This window comes from Myotis lucifugus, unplaced genomic scaffold, assembly GCF_000147115.1.
Source record: "Myotis lucifugus unplaced genomic scaffold, Myoluc2.0 scaffold_262, whole genome shotgun sequence".
Lineage (NCBI taxonomy): Eukaryota > Metazoa > Chordata > Mammalia > Chiroptera > Vespertilionidae > Myotis > Myotis lucifugus.
Genome location: NW_005871310.1, coordinates 704,011 through 723,893, shown reverse-complemented (window position 1 = coordinate 723,893; position 19,883 = coordinate 704,011). Strand labels below are relative to the sequence as shown.

The following is a 19,883-nucleotide window of genomic DNA, read 5'->3' as shown; positions in this document are numbered from 1 at the left end:
GAAAGTGCTCTCAGCTCGCGGTGCGAGCGCGTCCTATCCCAGGGCAGCGGCGCTCAGCCGCGCGGCGCCGCCTCCCAAGGTGTTTTCACTGAGCCCGCCCCCGGGGACGACCCTCCACCCCCGTGCGTCCAGGTACCTGTCCCAGCCCCCGGGCCGGTCGTCTGACCACTCGAAAAGCCCCTCCCCGTCCCCGTGGGCTCCCCAAAGCTCGTACCCGCAGCCCAACCCCCCGTCCGTTCGCCCTTCGCGGATGGAGGTCACCCAGCCAGGCAGCTGGAAGCGTGCGCTCAGCCGACCAGCTGGGACGAGACGACCGCCGCCCAGAGCCCGCAGTCACAAGTCCGCATCCCTGCCCATCTCCTCTGGGGTCGGCTCCGCTTCCTCCTAGGAGGCTCGACGGCTCCTCCCAGCCCGGGACAGCGCCGACAGACCCTGCCGCCTCGCATCCTGCGTCCCAGGACACTATTCTTTTTGGGAGGAGGTGTGGCGTGCCCCCAGGCGGGTCTAGACCTCGTAGCAAGCATTCTAGGAGGCCCAGTTGCAAACCCAGAGGGAGGAAAGAACCAACGTGGGGCTCCAGTGAGCTTCCCCCGCCTAGGGGGCCCTCCGATTTCCCTCCGTCTACAGACCCCGCCGGGGCTTTGTAGAAAATGGAGGAGGCGCCGCCTAGAAAGTAGGTCCCGCAGGGGGCAGATTGGGCTGAGCGTTCAGGCTAGGCAAGATCCTGGGTGGAGGCCGGCACCCCCTACTGGCCTGGGATAAGAGGGGTCCTGGCAGAGGAAAAGTGGGCTAAGTCACGCATTCACCACATATTCATTGGGCGGCTGTCATGTGTAAGGCACTGCTCTTCTTGGGACTCCAGCCAATGCAAAAGATTAGGCCCTGCCTTTGTGGAGTTTACAGCCTAACAGGGACCTAATGCGGGAAGTCTCCATGAGCCGGTGCTTGGGAGAAAAACAAATGGTGGTGTTCTGTAGCTGAAATGAGGGGCCAGGGAAAGCTCTTTGCGCAACTGACACCTAAGCAGAGATACAATTAAAGTGAGAGGATGAGTTGTGTGATTTGTTGGAGAAAAACCTGGCACTGTAGGAAGACCAAGAAGGCCAGTATCATTCATTCATCATGCATTCAATGCGCTGAAGCTAGGGTGTGAGCTAACGATATAGGCTTGGCTTTCCAGAAGCTTAGGGAAGGAAGACGCACAATCCGTTTTTCGAATGTGACAAGAGGAGATACATAGTGTGGGAGAGGTCTCTGCGGGCTCTGTAGGGACGTGAAGGACCATCAGGAAGGCTTCACAGAAGAGGTGCCATTTGGGTTCGATCTTGAGGGCTGTGTTCAACAGGCTGAGAAAGAGAAAGGCCATTCTAGGAAGGAGAGAATTGCAGCTGTGAGAATAAGATGAGACAGCAAGCTTGTTGGGAAGATTGGTCCATCTTGAGGTGGGGACTGAAGGCATTCTTTCTCCTAGCCTTGACCAGCTGCAGGGCTGGGCTGCCCCGCTCCCTGCCTGAGCCCTGCCAGGTTGACACTAAAGCCGAACTCAATGACACAACTTGCAGAGACCCTCCACAGGTAAACCGAGGCCCAGGGAGGTTGAACAACTTGCTCAGCATCATACAGCAGATGAGGGCCAAACTGTCAGCCTGAAGCGGGGTGTGTTACTCCTCCTGCCACCTCCCCAAGCCGCCTCCCCATGAACCCCTGCCCCACAAACTCAGCATCTCAGGCAAAGTTGGCTGGAACTGGGCGTGAGTGTGAGAAGCAGAGTTATTTCAGCCTCAGCAGGGCTGAGTGCGGCTTTGGAGTCCAGCCAGGGGTGGGGGTGACTGTAGGCGGGTGTTGTGGTTAATGTGGGGGTGCACTGCGCCCGCCTTCTTGTCAGGCAGTAATTACTCAGACTGCTGAGTAACTCGGGCAGGGAGACCCCCCACAGACAGATGGAGGTGTTCTTGGACCAAGTTGATTGGCAGCCCCCAATGTTTTTGCACTGCAGGGTCTTGGGGGACATGCTCACATCTGTCCTTGATGTCTAGTTGGCCTGGACACCACCTGGTTTCTTTTGGGGGGCTGGGGCAGCTCATTCAGCACAGAGGCTGTAGTAGTGCAATGTTATAAGACAATGGGGACCTTCCATTATCAAGCACCTCTACCTCTGCCGCCCCCACCTCTACCTCAGAAAAAGCCCCAGCAGGGTGCCGCTAGGGAGAAGCCACTGCTCTGCGGAAGCCAATCTTTTTCCCTCTTGGAACTTAAAGCTGCACCCAGAACCAGAGCTGCCCACAGGCTGGACCTTCGTGTTGTAAAGGGGGAGAAGCTGGACTGAGGGGATCCCTAGAATTGATATCCTGCGCCCTGGGGATCCAGAGAAACTGAGGAAGATGGGAAGTTCAGGCTGGACTCTCATCAAGGTGAGAGGTGTGTTCTTGGAGCCATGTTGGCCACATCCCTGTTCAAAGTGGTGACTGTCGGAAGAGCATGAGTCGGTGGTCGGAGGGGCAGAACACTGACCCCTTTTGGTCCTCCTCTTGGCTGCTCACGGCCAGCCTGCCCAGCCAGCCCTCCTCTCTGGGCAGCCTCCCAGGCAGGGCCAGTCCCCCGCTGCTTGTTTTTCACTTCTCTCTGCACCTTAATTAGGAGTTTCCAAGCCGGGAGGGCCTCCAGGGGAGCCTGAGGCCACAGAGCTGTCTTAAAGGGCCAGCTGTGTTCACATCACCACTGCAGAGAGGGGAAGATGGTACCAGAAGGCTGTGTGGGCAAATGGCTCTGGGGAACCATTGCTCTATGGGGCAGACCTTGCTGAAGGCCAGTCTTGAAGGTACTTTGCTCTTTCAAAGGTCCGCGCTGTCTCACTGGCTGCTCTGCCTTCTCTTTGGGATCCCAGGAGCTCAGCCACGAGCAGGAGAATCTACCATAAGCCTAAGGGGCAGCCTGGGCAGGGAAAACGTGGGCCAGAATCCAGAATCTGCGTCCTTGGACTGCCCCATCCTCACAGGAAGCACATCAGGCTCAGGACCTTCTCCTGGTAGCATTTCTTCACCTGTGACCCCTCCACACTGTGGGTTCTAAAGGTGAGAAGGGCCCTAGCTGGTTTGGCTCAGTGGCTAGAGCGTCAGCCTGTGGACTAAAGGGTCTTGGGTTCGATTCCGGTCAAGGGCACGTGCCCGGGTTTGGGGCTTCATCCCCAGTGTGGGGCGTGCAGGAGGCAGCCAATCAATGATTCTCTCTCATCACTGATGTTTCTATCTCCCTCTCCCTCTCCCTTCCTCTCTGAAATCTATCTATATATATGAAAGGCACCCCACCCAGGCGCTCTGGAAATCGGCACCAAGACTCAATTTGGAGCTGGGCACAGAGTTCTGCGCTCTGGAAATCGGCATCAAGGCTCAATTTGGAGCTGGGCACAGAGTTCTGTCCTGTGCGGCAGCGGGGTCCTCCGAGGTAGGGAATGTGGCCCCACCTACACGCGTCCACTGCCTTTACCAGGGCGGGTGGAGCAGAAGGAAGCCCTGGTGGTGTCCCCGTTCACAGATCGGCCCGCAGAACTCGGGCAGGGAGTGGGCAGATAGGGGAGGGAGCCCTGCCCCGGGAGTGCCAGGTTCGGGTCCGCAGGGAGAGTGCAGCGCTGCGGCCCGGGGCCACTAGGGGCTCCCGCGAGCCCCGACCTTGCGGGCAGAGCCGGGCCCACAGCGGCCCCGCCCCTTCCTTCTCCTCCAGGGCCCCGCCCAGCCAGGCCCCGCCCCTCGCCGCCGCTCGGCGAGCGATCGCCCCGCCTGCGCGCTCCGCGATCCTCTAGCGCTGCCTTTTCGGTCCCCACGTGGGCGGGCCGGCGATGGCGGCGCTGGTGGCCTCCGAGGCGGCCGGGCCGGGCGGCCGGAACGGCCCCGGCAGAGGTGGGTGCTTATGACAATGCGGCCTCTGGACCTCGCGTCCCCGGGTAGGGCTCCCCAAGTCAGAGACGGGACCAGCCCCCTTTCTTCGCCAGACCTGGGAGGCCCGCCGTCACTCGCTCTCGGCCGCTGTCACCGGAGCCCAGGGGTGCTCGTGTGGCCTTCGGGCGCGATCGTGAGCAGCCCCTCCCGGGAGCGTGTGGTCCTGAAGCCAGAAACTGCCCTCCGCGTGGCCGGCAGGCAGGGGCGTGAAGAAGGAAGACTCACGGGAAAGACGGACCTGGCTGGGAGCGGGGAGCCCGGCGCCTTGCAGCGGGCCTTCCCCGGGGGTCGCAGGGAACGCTTGCAAGGAAGGGGCTCGTGGTTTCACCCACCAGGCACTTACTGAGCGCCCACTGAATACCAGGCCTGTGCCAGGTGCAGGGACTAGCCGCGGGGACCTCGATCTTCCCGTGAACACTGACGTAAACGGGAGAGTTAGCCACGTGCTAAAGGGGGCGGCGGCTGCTGGTCCTTGGGACTAACTGAGCTGCTAAGAGTACCAGCTCCTGCACCTCAACAACCACAAGGGACTCGGGCCCAGGAGCACGGGGCTGGTTGCTCCAAGGCCTTTGACACGACTGAACAAAACCCTAGTGGTGACATTCACATCTGGCCTCGGGGCCCCGATGGGCCATGCTAGTTCCCCAATTCACCACCACCCCACCCACCAGGCCTGGGAGAATCCCACCTATCAGAGCAAAGGGCCCTCACGGAAGTTCCGGCACAGATTGTACAGACTCAGCCAGTGTTCACTGATTTACTTAACTGCTCGCCTTATTACGTTCCGAACTGTCTGGCTCCTAAACTGAATTGTGGGGACGAGGATGCGGATTAAGGGCTTCAGCTTTGCTAAGGGGTGGCAGTGTTTTCTCCTTTAATCAGGGCGTTGTAATTATTTGTATGCCTACATTTGCCCCCACTAGACTACTGTCCCCTAAAGATCGAGGCCACCTTTCTGCCCTTAAACCTACTTGCCCACAGTCCTGTCTAGAGTATGTTGTTTCCATTCTTCGTGGGGTGGAACAATGGGACCAGGGAACTTGCTAAGTCAGTTAAACGTATGGTGTTGATTTGCCTTTTAAATGAGGAGAAGGAAGAGTGCAGGAATTAACCAGTGTAGACGTAATGAGTGTACTCAAGTAAGGAAGGCAATCTTTTTAAAAATATTTTTTTTATTGATTTCAGAGAGGATAAGAGAGGGAGAGAGAGATAGAAACATCAATGATGAGAGAGAATCATTGACTGACTGCCTCCTGCACACCCCATACTGGGGATCAAGCTGGCAACCTGGGCATGGGCCCTGACCCGGAACCGAACCGTGACCTCCTGGTTCACAGGTTGACGCTCAACCACTGGGCCACGCCGGCTGGGCAGGAAGGCAGTCTTTTACATTAGAATTTGTAACAGTTGTGCTGGTTCTAGATCTCTTATCTAGGACCTCAGAACTTCAAGGTGTTCTCAGGTTGGGGGAGGAGGCACATTTTCCCAGAATTCTTGGGCTGCCATGGCTCCTGGATTTTCTTCAGGGCTGTTCTCTATCAAGGAGCAGCTGTATGGACTTTTTTCCCATTTGCCCCTCAATTCAGTCCCCCGGTGTCACCTCTGCTCTCCTGAGGTAAGGGGTGAACTGTACCCCATTCATGGCTCAAGTCTTTGATTCCCAATAATCTCACAACATGGAAATGAATTGTGCAGGTTTCCTCCTGGCTGGAGTTTGCTTTCCAGCAGCTGCAGGATGAACTCAGTGGGGAAGATGGCTGGGCGAGCCCCAAGGGGTCTGGGATCTGGGACTGAAACTTCGGTGGAGCTAACAGCTTAGCTGAGTCTGGCTGTGCGATTGGCCAGGTACTGACGCAGGCCCTACATTAATCCTAGGTCGAGTCCCTCGGGGCCGCTTGGCCAATCAGATACCCCCTGAGATCCTGAACAACCCCCAGCTGCAGGCAGCTATTCAAGTCCTGCCTTCCAACTATAACTTTGAGATCCCCAAGACCATCTGGAGGGTCCAGCAGGCCCAAGCCAAGAAGGGTAAGCTGCCAAGCTTTGAGCTGGGGTGGGGGTGGAGCGGTTGCCTGGCCTCTACCTACCCATCCTCTGCTCTCATGTGTCTGCGTTGTCTTGCAGTGGCCCTGCAAATGCCGGAAGGCCTTCTCCTCTTCGCCTGCACCATTGTGGATATCTTGGAAAGGTGAGGTTTGGGGTACAGGAGAGGGAGCTGAGCCAAGACCCCATGGCCATTACAGCTTTGCCTGTTGACATGATTCTTTCCTTCTGGACCTCTGCCTTACAACCATGCACATACAAAGGGAAAAACCCAAAATTAAGACAGAGCAGTTGGTGGGGCCTAAGGAGAAACCTAAGACTCCTCAAAGCTGACCCCGGAACGGGCTGAGTCGACGGCTCTGGGTCTGGCCAAGGGGAACCTTTATTTCTGGCACATCTTGGGGAATAGGGGAAGGAGGGGCTTAGTGGGGAGAAGTGCCTTAGAGATGGTATTCATTTCCTCTACTCCTTTCCTCTAAGTTTCTTCAATACAATGAGCCATCCTTGGGCGGAAGGGGTGAGTGCTCAGCCATCTGGAACCCACACAGGAACAGGGAGGGAGAACGGAGAAAGGGGAGGTCATCTCGTGATGGCAGGTCCCACTTCCCTGCTGCTGCCCTCCCCCCACCCTGCTCCTAAGCCCGCTGCCACGGACTCCCTTCCCTACTCCCATCCTCTTGCCCCCTAGGGATGCTCTCTGGGGCTTGGGCCAATTTGCATACATTTTAATCTATAAAAAATTAAGTGCTCAGGCTGACTCAGATGCCTGGGCTGCATTCTAAGGAGCTGAATAATCTGCTTTTGTGCACAACTGATTTGGGGATGGGGATGGGGATGGGGAGGGAGGCGGGAGGGGCTGCCTGGCAGCAGTTCAGCTTTCCCCACCACGCCCCCAGGAGAGAAATGGAGTGACCTCAGTCACTGCACCAGAATGCCTGCCCCAGGGCTGGGTCTCTCAGGGAAGAGCTGGCCCTCTGCTCCATTCCTGTAGTGAATTCAGGGGGGTGAAGGGTCTTCCCACCCACCCCCGACCCACAGTGATTCAGGCCTGGCAGCAGATCTGGCAATGTGCTGGCCGGAGCCCACTCTTCCTGACACATGGGGCGTGTGGGCAGTGCCATGTGCTATGGGGGAGCTATGCATGGGTCCCCCCATCCTGGGCACAGAGGGCCCTGATTAAGGGTGAGGATTAGCAGGGGGTCTGGGCATCAGGGAGGCTGTGTGTGCCCACATATGCATGCCCACGCACCCCACAGTGCCAGGACTTGGGGGCAGGTGCCTTTGCATGTGTGCACATGCTCACTGCTCTGGGTGGGAAGCGTCAGGAGGTCTGTGTTTGCTTGACCCTGTGCCTGCCAGTCTGAGATTTGGGGGTCCCTCTTGCAGTCTGAGCCCGAGCAGAGGCATCAAGGTGCTACAGAGACCATCCCCATACAGCTATAGTTCCAGGAGCTGCTGCCAGGGCTGGAGGAGGTGGCAGCTGGGCCCCTCCTACTCTTTGTTGGCAGCAGTGGCAGCTGCCTACCCAGGGAATTGGGTGAGGCGGAGAGGGAGGCGCTGGGCCCTGAGATCCTTGCACAGGGTTAGGTCTCTCTGCCACCTCGCTCCTTGGACCACTGTGCCACTGTTGTCCATCCCCACAGGTTCACAGAGGCCGAAGTGATGGTGATGGGTGATGTGACCTACGGGGCTTGCTGTGTGGATGACTTTACTGCAAGGGCCCTGGGAGCTGACTTCCTGGTGCACTATGGCCACAGCTGCCTGGGTATGGCAGACCGGGACACCTGGACCCTGGCAGGGCTGGTAGGGAGGCAGGATTGCTCGCTGATTTCCACCACAGCGCCTGGTCCTGCTTGCAGGCATGCGGTCCCTCCTGGTTTCTGGGATGGCCTCAGCCTTCCTGCTCTGCAGGTGGATCTTTCCTTTGGATTTGGTTGCCTTGGAAACCATGCTGCTGTCCCAGATACGGGTGTTTGAAAGGCTGTTGGTATAACAGGCTGCCCCTTTACCCCTGCGCCCCGCCCCCCCCAAGTGACCAAGGAGGAGCCTCTAACAGACCTGTGACGCCCCCCTCCCCCACCACTTCCTTCTATCCCCAGCTTGAAGCCACTGGCTTCTCAGAGACATTGGCCTGGGCCAGGCCTTCTGCCTTCCAAACCACAGTCTCCTGAACTCTTCCCTCCTCCCAGTTCCCATGGACACCTCTGCCCAAGACTTCCGGGTGTTGTATGTCTTTGTGGACATCCGGATAGACACTGCCCACCTACTGGACTCTATCCGCCGCACCTTTCCCCCAGCCAGTGCCCTGGCCCTGGTCAGCACCATACAGTTTGTGTCAACCTTGCAGGTAAGTGGACAGACAGCGGCCAGTCTCTAAGCTATTCTTAGGTCCCCGTGCCAGGTGCTGAGGCTGGTACTCTGGCCCTGGCTCTCCCTCCCCATCCACTTGCTTTCCTTCTCTTGTTTTCCCTACAGGCAGTTGCCCAGGAGCTGAAAGCTGAGTATCGCATGAGTGTCCCACAGTGTAAGCCCCTGTCCCCTGGGGAGATTCTGGGCTGCACATCACCCTACCTGCCCAAAGAGGTGGAGGCTGTTATGTAAGTGAAAAATGGGGGTGTCAAATTTACAGACATAAGAAATGTGCCCTGGGAGTCTAAAACTCCTTAACTATTTGCTCAAGGTCACCTGCAAGACGGGGTCCAAATGGGGTTTCAGATTTCCTGTCTCCCTCACCAGCGCCCTTGTCCACTGTCCGGAAGGCTATGCTCAGGGTGGGGCAGGAATCAGAGGGCCTGATGGGGGGTGAGGGTGGGCTAGAAATGGTGGGACTATAATTGGAGAAGATGGATGGGTATACCCAGGCTGTAGCCCCATTAATTTAGCATCCGGACAGCTAACAAGTAGGAGCGGCGTGTCTCCTGCTGCCTAATTATTTTAGGTAATGGAAATGCTTAATGTTGTGTGAATGCAGCCAACCTCAGAGCTGACGGCTCCTGGCTGGGACTGGGAGGGGAGCCCCGCTCCTAGCTAATGGCAGGAAAGGAGGCAGGGGCACCCCCCTGACTTAGCCCACCTTTGGGGCTGCAGATTCTGGTTCCACGGGTCTTGCTGTGCTCACACAGACACCCCTGCCCATAGACACCCCGGTCCATAGACACCCCGGCCCATAGACACCCCTGCCCATAGACACCCCTGCCCATAGATACCCCAGCCCATAGACACCCCGGCCCATAGACACCCCTACCCATAGACATCCCTGCCCACTGCCAGCCCAGACCTGGTGGTCCTGCTTCCCAAGCGGCATTTCCCTTGTGCCTCTGTCTGCATAACTGAGCTCACAGATGCCTACCCTTGGGGCCTTTGACGTGTGTGTTGGGGGGAGGGAAACCCTGAGTGTTGGCCATTCCTCAGAATTCGGTGTGGTCTCCCAGAGAAGGCGCTGCCATGGCAGATTTTCTTCCTTGCTTTGGCCTCTTCGTGTTCTGTGAAGGTACTGTTAGAGATAGCATCTCCCAGGGCATGCTGGGTACAGCCTCCTGATGGTTAGGCCTAGAGTTGAGCCCTGGATATACTGCTCCATAGATGTGTGACTTGGGCAAGTTCCTTTTTTTTTTCTTTAATCTTCACCTGAGAATATTTTTCCATTGATTTTTTTAGAGAGAGTGGAAGAGAGGGAAAGACAGAGAGAAATATCGATATGAGAGAAACATTGATTGGTTGCTCCTGCACGCGCCCTGACCAGGGCCGGGGCCTGGGAGGAGCCTGCAACCCAGGTATGTGCCCTTGACTGGAATCGAACCTGGGACCCTTAGGTCCACAGGCTGAAGTTCTTCTATCCACTGAGCCAAACCACCTAGGGCTTTTAAGTATGTTTTTATTGATTTGAGAGAGAGAGGAAGGAAGAGGGGGGGAGAGAGAGAAAAACATTGATTGGCTGCCTCCTGCACACCCCTATTGGGGATCGAGCCCACAACCTGGGCATGTGCCCTGACTAGGAATCAAACCAACTGGCAATCTTTTGGTGCACGGGACAACCAACTGAGCCACACTGACCAGGGGTGGGCAAGTTTCTTACCATCCCTGAACCTCAGTTGTATCTTGTAAAATGGGGACAGTATAGGTAGCTTAGAGGATTATTCGATAGGTCTGAGTGAAGTCATCCATGCCAGGTGCTCGCCCAGGCCCAGTGCACAGCAGGCACGAGTCCAATAAACAGTAGCTATTGTTACAACTCAGGAGCTGGACCCAGGAGTTAGTTAGGGCAGAGAGTAGCCAGTGTGTACCCGGAACCTCATTTACAGCTTAGATGACACCCTGAACATTACTCCCTTGTCTGTACTGAGAGAGGGAGAATCTGTCCCCTGCCCAACCCCCTCCAAGTGAGGATCTCTACAGCCTGGAGCAGCCTTACCTGGCCTCAGCTGTGCCTTTACCCCCAGAAGGTTGGGGGCGTTCTTAGCTTCTGCATCATGTAACTAGAGGGGCTTTACGGTCATCCAGTTCAAGCTCCTTTTTCACAAGTAAGAAAACCAAAACCTCAGGAGGTGAAATGACTTGTTGCAGTTCACATACAGCCAGGAGGCACGGCCAGCCAAGAACACAGTCCTCTGTACCCCAAGCCAGTGCCTGCTGCTTCTGTGCCCCACCACACTTACCACCGCCCCGTTTTGACCCCCCTGCAGATATCTTGGAGATGGCCGCTTCCATCTGGAGTCTGTCATGATTGCCAACCCCGATGTCCCTGCTTACCGGTATGGGCTGACCTGGACCAACCAGATGGGGAGAGGGTGGGATTCTCTGCCACTGAGGCCCTCAATCAGCCAAATCCTCTTTTTCTGGCCCTTTAGCAGCCGCCAGCCCTAAAGATATGAGGTACTTGGGTCCTGAATCTAATATCAAACCTAGTGCTGCTGCTGCACAGTACCTACCCGTCCCTGGGATTCACATGGGCATCCTAAAACCCGCTCCCACTCCTGCCTGCCCCACTGTGGGACTGGTCTTCCCAGTGACAATCCATGCTCTTGCCTCTGTTCCTAATAACCTGCATGGAACCTGAAGGTTCAGGAGACCAAGGGGCTGAGTCAGGGAGCTGTGTGTACAGCCCAAGTCCCACAAGTGGCTGTCATTGTGACCCTGGCAGCTTCTTTTCCAGATATGATCCATACAGCAAAGTCCTATCCAGAGAGCACTATGACCATCAGCGAATGCAGACTAACCGCCAAGAAGCCATAGCCACTGCCCGCTCAGCTAAATCCTGGGGCCTTATCCTGGGCACTTTGGGCCGTCAGGGCAGCCCCAAGATTCTGGAGGTCAGAGGGCTTGGGATGGCCTCTGGGGAAGGGACTGACTGGGAAACCATCAGGCAGTGGGAAAAATCAGTAGGCCAAAGAATTTAGCCTTGGCAGCTTGATCATGACGACTCCAGCTCTGCCTTCCTCTACCAACAGCACCTGGAATCCAGGCTGCAAGCCTTGGGACTTCCCTTCGTGAGGCTGCTGCTCTCCGAGATCTTCCCCAGCAAGCTCAGTCTGCTTCCACAGGTGGACGTGTAAGTTTCTCCTCCTTATCTAGCTACGACTGGCTAGCGAAGTTTAGAATTTGGGTCCTGCCTAGCACATACGGAGGGCTGGAGTCAATAGGAATTGCTTCCATGATCATGAAATTCTAATGTTTACAGAGCACTCATCCAGCAGGGGCTGCTCTAGATCACACATATTTTGTCTGTCTTGGGGCTGACAAGCAACTGCACCTTCACAGTGGTTCTGTATGAGATGACATTGGCATCTGCATTGTACCAGGCACTAAACTTGATTCTGGGAATACTGTCACAAAGGAGTTGCCCACGTACTGTTCTCAGAAAGCGTGTAGTCGGGGAAGGAAACAAGACAAGCAACACTACAGTATTATTCTAAACAGCAGTACGTTACCATCTTCACTTTAGAATTCATAATAAGCATTCATTGGGCGTGTTGGGGACACAGTCCTGTTCTTCACCTGCTGCCCAGGAGAGGGGAAGACCTCCCTCGGGTCTGATCCGACTTCCCTTCCCAGGTGGGTACAGGTGGCATGTCCACGCCTCTCCATTGACTGGGGCACAGCCTTCCCCAAGCCGCTGCTGACACCGTATGAGGTAACACTAACATTTGGGGGAGTGGACTTTGCACCTGGTTCTGTCAGGGAGGGATCTGAAGTGGAGGGGGGCAGGCGGGCAGTACTTGCTAGTAGTTACAGCTGAGCCACTTCCTAGCTGAGTGGCCTTGGGCAAGTCTCTTAACCTCTTTGAGCCTGACATTCCCTCTGTGTTACATTGACAACAGGATCTCTAGGCCACTGTGAGGATGAAATAATCCTGTGCAGAAAAGTGTTGGCAAATGTTTTTGCCCGGTTTTCCTCCTCTAGGCGGCGGTGGCCCTGCGGGACATTTCCTGGCAGCAGCCCTACCCCATGGACTTCTATGCTGGCAGCTCCTTGGGGCCCTGGACGGTGAACCACGGACGAGACCGGCCCTCCCAGGCACCCCGCCGGCCTGCGCTGGGGAAGGTAGGCAGGGACTCCCAAGGAGGGAGGAGTGGTCGCTCCCTAGCGACGCGTGCCGAGGCCGCCGCCATGCGGCCGCTACGGGAAATGCATGCGACGACGTCGCAGAAGTGGGACCCTGACCAAAGTGTGCAACTCAGATGCAGGAGGGATCCGCGCGCCTTTCTCCAGCCGTGACTTGCGAGGGTTGCAGCTGCAGAGACGAGGAAGTGGTGCCACTCGCTCCCTGAGACGCTCCTGAGTCTCAGGTATCCGCCCTGCGTTGGCTGCGCCCCCCCCAAGCCGCCTGGTCTTGAGAACGCTCGCTCGCTCTGAGGCCCGCCTTCAGGGTGTTGCCGGCCTTTTGGCTCCGCCCCTCGCGTAATTCAACTTCCGCTCGGGGAGAGGCCGCTTCCGTCCCCTCTGGCGCGCTGCCCCGCACTATGGCTGCGCCGCAGCCTCTGCGCGTGTTGTGCTTGGCGGGTTTCCGGCAGAGCGAGCGGGGCTTCCGCGAGAAGACGGGAGCGCTGAGGAAGGCGCTGCGGGGCCGCGCCGAGCTTGTGTGCCTCAGCGGCCCGCACCCGATCGTGGACCCAGCGGGCGCCGGGCCGGAGTCCGGTGAGAGGAGTCCTGCCCCGGAAATGCGTTCCGAGTCCTCTATTTTGCCTCGAGTCCTCTCTATCTTGCCTCGTCTCTAAAAACACTTTTCAGCGCACCCCCACTCTATCATTCATTCCTCCCACCCTCCCACTTCATTCTACCCATACCTGTCATTTCTTTCATCCCAGCCTCCCATGTTTACACTTTGATTTGTTCCGCCCGCCCTTCCCTTTGCCAATCAATCTATTCCCAACCTCAGACTTGCTTCTTCCCTGTCATTCCCAAACCCTCCCTTTCTCATTTCTTTCCTCCTGCATCCCCCTTGCCCTAACCCCACCCCATCCCCTTATCTCTGTAGGGTCCTGCCCTCCGGAGGAGCAGCCTCGAGGCTGGTGGTTTTCGGAACAGGGGGCAGACGTTTTCTCCGCGCTGGAAGAGCCCGCGGTGTGCAGAGGTCTGGAAGAAGCCTTGGGGACGGTGGCACAGGCACTGAACGAGCTGGGACCTTTTGATGGGCTCCTTGGTTTCAGCCAGGGGGCAGCGCTAGCAGCCCTTGTGTGTGCCCTTGGCCAAGCAGGCGATCCCCGTTTCCCCTTGCCAAGGGTTTATCATCTTGGTATCTGGTTTCTGTCTTCGGGGCCTTGGCCTCCAGGAATCCGTCCTGCAGGGTCCCTTGTCGCTGCCTTCACTCCATGTTTTTGGGGACACTGACCGTGTCATCCCCTCTCAGGAGAGTATGCAACTAGCTAGCCGATTCACTGGATCCACCACTCTCACCCACTCTGGTGGCCACTTCATTCCAGCAGCTGCACCACAGCGCCAGGCCTACCTCAAGTTCTTGGACCAGTTTGCAGAGTGAAAGATCAACACATGCCTGGGTCCCTGTATCCTCCTTCTCACCCCAGTGGGGACACTGACTTTGGGGCAGCCTCTATGATCCCTGCTCTCCCCTTGTCCCTACCCTGGGACCTCCACTGCTATTTGTGCTCCTCACCATCACCAAGTAAGACAAATACCAGTTCTTGCTCCCCGGTGTGGCTCAGTGGTTGAGATTTGACCTATGCACCAGATCACAGTTCCATTCCCGGTCTGGGGACATGCCTGGGTTGTAAGCTCAGTCCCGGGGTTGGGGGGAGGGGGGAGGGAGAGGTGGGGGAGAAGCAGCTGATCAATGATTCTCAGTCATCATTGATGTTTCTATGTCTACCTCTCCCTTCCTCTCTGAAATCAATAAAAATATATATTTTTTAAAAAGACAAATATCAGTTCTTAAAACTCAGATTACATAAGCCCAGTTCTGTATTCAAAGAAAATGGGGAGCAGGCAGCCTTAGTGGACGTTGACCTTGGCATCTGATACTCAAACATGGAAAAGGCTAGTGGAGCCCTGAATGGAGGGTAACATGGGAAAAGTAGGGGCTGGTACCACTGTCTTCCACGCAAAGTGGTGATTTGAATTTGAGCATCTTTTTCCTGATACAGAAAACAAAACAAAACCATTTTATAACAAATCTCCACGTCCACAGAGCCTCCAGGGCAGCACCAAGGAAGGCGGTGTTTCCAGTTCACCCCCGGGAGTAGCTCTTGCGTGTGTGGGCACAGACACATTTTTGCTGGAAGTCTTAAGTCCCAAGCTGAAGGAAAGGAGGTCTGAGCTGAATCGGGAGAATTTATATCAGAAGTTCTGGGAAGAGAGGACCTGACAAGGCTCTGCCTGGACCATCCTGAGTTGAGGCTTCCTCCATCCTGGTCCCTGAGAGTTGTGTGCTGGCCTTTTGTTGAACCCTGGCTTCTTGTGTTCTCTGCTGTCTCCATAACTTCCTTAGCTCCTCTGAGCTATGAGTTCAAAGGGTGGGATGGTGAGAAACCTTGGATTGAGGCCAAAGACAGCACAGAAGAAACTCCTTTCTGAACTTGCCCCTATTTGCCATTTCTGAGATTGATGCTACACTGTAGTGATCACAGCCAAGCCTAAGCAGCCCATCTGGTTTGCAGTTGTTTCTAGGCACTCTCAAGCCCGCCCACTGTAGCCAGTTCCCCTACTTCCTGCGCCCCGCCTCTGCCCTCACTGCTCTCTGACTTCAGTTCTATCTCTGCAGGCTCAACAACTTGTTGCTTTTCTAGAAGATCATAACGGAACCTATCTATCCCTCTAGCATGGTTGCCCCCCAGGGACTTAAATAATGGGCCAGAAATACTCCAGTCCATCCTAAGACAACTAGACTAATAGTTCTTAAATTACCAAAAATTCTGAGTTCGGCACTATAGCTAGCAGCTGTCCAAGATATTTTTCTTTTTAAGAACTGGAGTTACCTGCCTGGACAGACCCAGTTTACTGGTTTAGGACCTTTGCTGCCGGAAGTGGGTGTGGGGAGAAAGTTCTTAGCTCAGTCTACCTCTGCCTTGCTCATGGTTTTTAAACGTGAAGACTCTGAAATGGACTGAATTACTCCTACAGGCCTGTTGGATTTGGCCCATGGCATTTTAGAAAAAAAAAAAAAAAAAGGATTTGTGATATTTGAAATTTTAGGAATTTCACACAAAAATTCAGATTTCTGACTTCTCTGGAAATAAGCAGTTCAAAATGGAATGCAGTGGCTCTGCAGTTCAGGGCTCTCGAGCCCTCCTGGCAATCACAGGCTGCCCATTTCAGCAAGGTCCCAAGGGGTGAACATGATGGCTTGTGTACCACAGCTACTGCCACTGGATTATTGTGAAGATAAAAGTAGAGAGGGGAAGATATGATGGGGAATGAGTTTTAAGCCAGGGCTAAAGTTAGAAGGGTGAAGGCAGAGCAGAGCAGTATTAGGTACAGCAGAAGTGCTCATGCTTGAGATGAGAATTTCCCCCGAAAATCACAAAATCACCCAGACGAGAACAGATCATGTGGTCCACTGGTTCCAGCAAGTGACATATGTCACCTGGCATCATGTTGCATCGGCATTATGTTAAAACTTGGGATTGCCCAGCCGGCATGGCTCAGTGGTTGAGTGTCTACCCATGAACCAGGAGATCAGGGTTCGATCCAGGTCAGGGCACATGCCCAGTTTGTGGCGCATCCCCAATAGGGGGTGTGCAGGAGGCAGCTGATCAATGATTATCTCATTATTGATGTTTCTCTCCTCCCTTCCTCTCTCTGAAATCAATAAAAATATATTTTAAAAAACAACAACAACTTGGATTTCTGGAGCCAAACTCCAGATCCAAATCTTCAATCACTGGGACCCAGGAATCTGCATTTCGACAAGCTATCCCTGATCATTTCCATGCAACGTCATATTTTAAAGCTGTTTAGAGAGAATGTTAAGTCTCTGTTAATATGTGTTATTTGATAAAAGCCCATGTGATTCTCATGCTCTCTATTAGGGAGGGGGAGCCAGCTCTCAAGAATCATTGATTTAACATTTTTTAACTTATAACTAAGGAAAATGAGATTCAGAGGGTAGAAAGGGGAATACCATTTATTGAGTGCTAACTATGCCAAACGGGGTCAGTAGAGCTTTATAGTTGCCTAATTTTTTAAAATATATTTTGATTTTTCACAGAGAGGAAGGGAGAGGGATAGAGAGTTAGAAACATCGATGAGAGAGAAACATCGATCAGCTGCCTCCTGCACACTCCCCACCGGGGATGGGCCCGCAACCAAGGTACATGCCCCCAATCGGAATCGAACCCAGAACCCTTCAGTCCACAGGCCAACGCTCTATCCACTGAGCCAAACTGGTCAGAGCGTTGCCTAATTTAATCTCACAACTTCATGAGGTAGATACTATTAACCTAATTTTACAACCGAGGAAACAGGCATGGAGAGGCTAAATAACTTACCCAAAGTTGGTTCGGATCCAAGAACTCACATTCTTGGCCACTGCTTCCTCAGCAGTCCTATAGAAGGTGAGCAGAGGCCACCACTCACTCCTTTTGAGCTAAATGCCCTGTCTGGGCCTCACCTTCCTAATCCATAAAATAAGCTGGGGTGGGTGCATTCAATGATTTCCAAGACACTGAGAAGCTCCACATTGTACACAGTCTTCTGGCTATTTTCCTCCTCTGACCACCTTCTCTAAATGGGTTCCAACTGCAAAAGACTCGGTCTCTTCTTTTCAGAATACCCCTACATTTCTCCTTCTTCACTCCACTTTAGATTCCTAAAGCAAATAGAAGAGAGTCCCTTAGCAAAGAACCTCTCGACAATCCCAGTCTCAGAGATCTCTTAGAGAGATGCCCCCCCCCTGCTCCCCGCTGCGCCCTCTCCTGTTCATTTTGCCCAACTGCCCAGGGCTGGGTTCTCCCCAACACCACCATGCCCTGATAAAGATATAGTAGCCTAATAGAATAGTACTTAAAAACAAAATAGCATTCTGCAGTTCTTAAAGGTTTTTACTTACATGATCCTGTTTGGTCCTCACATCAAACTTGCCCAAAAGAAGAATTGTCCCATTTCACAGAATGCTCAGAAACCACATGGTCCTGTAACAGCCAGTGGAGGATGCTTGGGATGCTTCTCTGTGCGTTGCTCCCACCTGCATACACTACATCTGCCCATGGATGCCCACTGGATTCCAGAATTGAGTGCATTTTAATGTAAGACCTCAGGGTCCTTAGGTGGGAGGAAGGCAGCATGTGGGCATTGATTAGCTATGAAATCAGCACCAGTTGTCTTAGAAGTTTAGAAAAGGAGGGGGTATGGAAGAGTAAAGAAAAACTGGGTTCATGGATGGCAGGGCTGGGTTGCAGTGACCATTCCCAACACTATCCGTAGGAAAATTCTGCACCCAATATGCAATAGCCCCTGCAGTAGGTGGTGGTGGCTGCAGGTGACGTGTTGTTGTTTTAAATACGGAACGCTTCATGAACTTGCGTGTCATCCTTGCCCAGGGGCCATGCTAATCGTCTCTGTATCGTTCCACTTTCAGTATATGTGCTGCCCAAGCGAGCACGCAGGTGACGTTTTCAAAGAGGCCATTGCACACACTTCACTGGCACAATAGGACTTCAGCCCCTCTGATTCACTCCCCCTCTTTAGGGCTAATTTGAGATACTGTTTCAAATTGGAATCCAGCACTTAGACTGAGGGGAGGATGTTGATATGTTCAGACAATGCTTTAGGGACCTGGTTAACTTCACAAACCCACTGGCGTTCCGGAAGGTTGGCAACCTCTCTTAGCAGGAGTGAGGGGAGGTTGCAACGCCATCAGAAAATGAGTTCAAGAATTACTCATGGCCCTCTGCCTACTCAGCTAAGGGTTCCTGGAAGAGTGAGATGGTGGTGCATTTGGGCAAACTTTCCTGTGTAACCACTTCAGTCCACAGGAGGCAAACATTTCTTCTTGCATCCAGGTCCCAGCAGCCTCCGTCCCACTGAGGAGATTTAAAAAACAACAACCAAATATCATAACTACCGCCCTTCTCGCCATCCCCTGGCTGCAATACCTTGGCGGAAGCACGGCAATTAAACCCGGGAGTAGCCCGCCTGCCTGCGCCAAACCTCTCGCCACCCCCGCAGACACCTCGACTCTTGACTCGCTGCCCCCGCTTCCTCCTGCTCTCGGCCTCCCCCTGGCTGGGGCAGCAGTGAGCCGCGCGGGGTGGCGCGGCGCGTGGGCGTGCTGCGGGGCGACCATGGCTGTAGACTGTTACCTCCGGTTCCCACAGTAACAATCGAAAGCCACGGTTGCCCTGGAGACGCGGGGGCGGGGCGCGCGGCCGCTCCAGTCAGGCTGACGTCAGGACCGAGGTGGGGGGGCGGCGGAGGACCCGGCGCCGGACCGCTCCCGGGCCGTGCGATGTGCTTGTGGGCCGGCCGCCCCTCGCAGCCCCTGGGGACCGGGGAAGGGACCGCCCGATGGCCGAGCTCGCGCCGGATCAGCACCGCGGACAGCGGCCGCCCGAGCAGCCAGCTGGGGGCTGAGGACTCTAGGGACAGAGGGCCCCGGGTCCGCGGTCCTGGGGCGGGGCCAGGCGTCGGCGGCCGTGACTGGAGACTGTTACTCGGGGCGCCGGGCAGTAAGCAGTCTGCAGCCAAGGTGCCGGCGCGCTGCCCGGGAGGGGGGGAGGGGAGTGCCTCTGTCGCCCGCAGCTGGGGGCGCTGCTGCTCTTCCTCCCCCGCGTCTCCCGCCTTTCTGGGCTCTGGCGCTAGCGGACAGGCACGCGGCCCTTGACGTCAAAGCCCTGTGACGTCAAACACGTCCCTGTTGAAAGGCACTTCCGGAGGGGGGGTGGTCGGTGGGGTGGAGCGGGGCGGTCCTGCCGAGGCCCCACCCCCGCCCGGTCCTGAGAGAACAGCTCCTCGCGCGAAGGCGAGAGGCTGTCGATGTGCGTGTGGGCTGGCCGACGGGGCGCAGAGGGACGCGGGGGGGCCAGCCCGACGGGTCGGGATGGGGAGGGGGCGCCCCGGTGGGGTGCAGGGCGGGGGTCCTGAGAGAGCCGCAGCGGGTGCCCAGCTTAGCCGGCGGGGGCGGCCAGGCTGAGTCACCGCGCTGCGGGGAGGGAAGGAGGGGGTGCGTCTCCCGAGGCACCAGCATCTTCGCCCCACTTTCCTGGGGGGATGGCGCAGGAGCCCCAGGTAGGACCGCGGGCGCTCTGGGGCCCGTCCTCTGCTCGATGCTCCTCCGAAGAGGCTGCGTCCGCCTCCGGGCGCGGGCAGGTGCTGCACCGGGTTCTGCGTGCGCTCTGCCCGGGCTCCGCCAGCTGCGGGGGAACCCTCGCCCCCCGCCCCATCCCATGTACCTTGTTTGCGGGAACATTCCCAGTGGGAGATGTGTATGAGGCACCTGATCGATGTTTCTCTCTCATC

At 55.7% G+C, this 19,883-nt stretch overlaps 2 protein-coding genes and 1 non-coding gene across 9 annotated transcripts; 2 read left to right on the top strand and 1 right to left on the bottom strand.

The window, feature by feature from the left end:
• Positions 1-3,773: 3,773 nt before the first annotated feature.
• On the top strand, positions 3,774-14,100 carry DPH1 (diphthamide biosynthesis 1). 7 transcript variants are annotated; one of them, XM_006099171.3, is made up of 13 exons: positions 3,774-3,893; positions 5,808-5,960; positions 6,057-6,120; positions 7,619-7,740; positions 8,165-8,322; positions 8,451-8,572; positions 10,658-10,726; positions 11,128-11,284; positions 11,423-11,523; positions 12,027-12,105; positions 12,375-12,515; positions 12,653-12,760; positions 13,450-14,100. In XM_006099171.3, exons 1-12 carry the CDS (start codon positions 3,833-3,835, stop codon positions 12,740-12,742), a joined length of 1,317 nt encoding a protein of 438 aa, XP_006099233.1. In that variant the 5' UTR covers positions 3,774-3,832; the 3' UTR covers positions 12,743-12,760; positions 13,450-14,100. The 7 variants fall into 7 exon arrangements, 3 of the variants coding, with proteins under 3 accessions (XP_006099233.1, XP_014320188.1, XP_023618582.1); XM_014464702.2 differs by having other exon boundaries at positions 3,781-3,893; positions 11,116-11,284; positions 13,822-13,954; XR_002831743.1 differs by having other exon boundaries at positions 3,781-3,893; positions 11,116-11,284; positions 12,375-12,760; positions 13,822-13,954.
• Positions 12,782-13,988, top strand: OVCA2 (OVCA2, serine hydrolase domain containing). The gene is given in 3 exon segments (XM_006099172.3): positions 12,782-13,109; positions 13,450-13,694; positions 13,696-13,988. Coding segments are annotated over 3 exon segments (675 nt in total). The 5' UTR covers positions 12,782-12,934; the 3' UTR covers positions 13,951-13,988.
• A 3,820-nt stretch (positions 14,101-17,920) lies between the features above and the next one.
• Positions 17,921-18,027, bottom strand: LOC111828005. The gene has a single exon (XR_002831759.1). It is a non-coding gene; the product is annotated as a U6 spliceosomal RNA (small nuclear RNA).
• Positions 18,028-19,883: the final 1,856 nt, after the last annotated feature.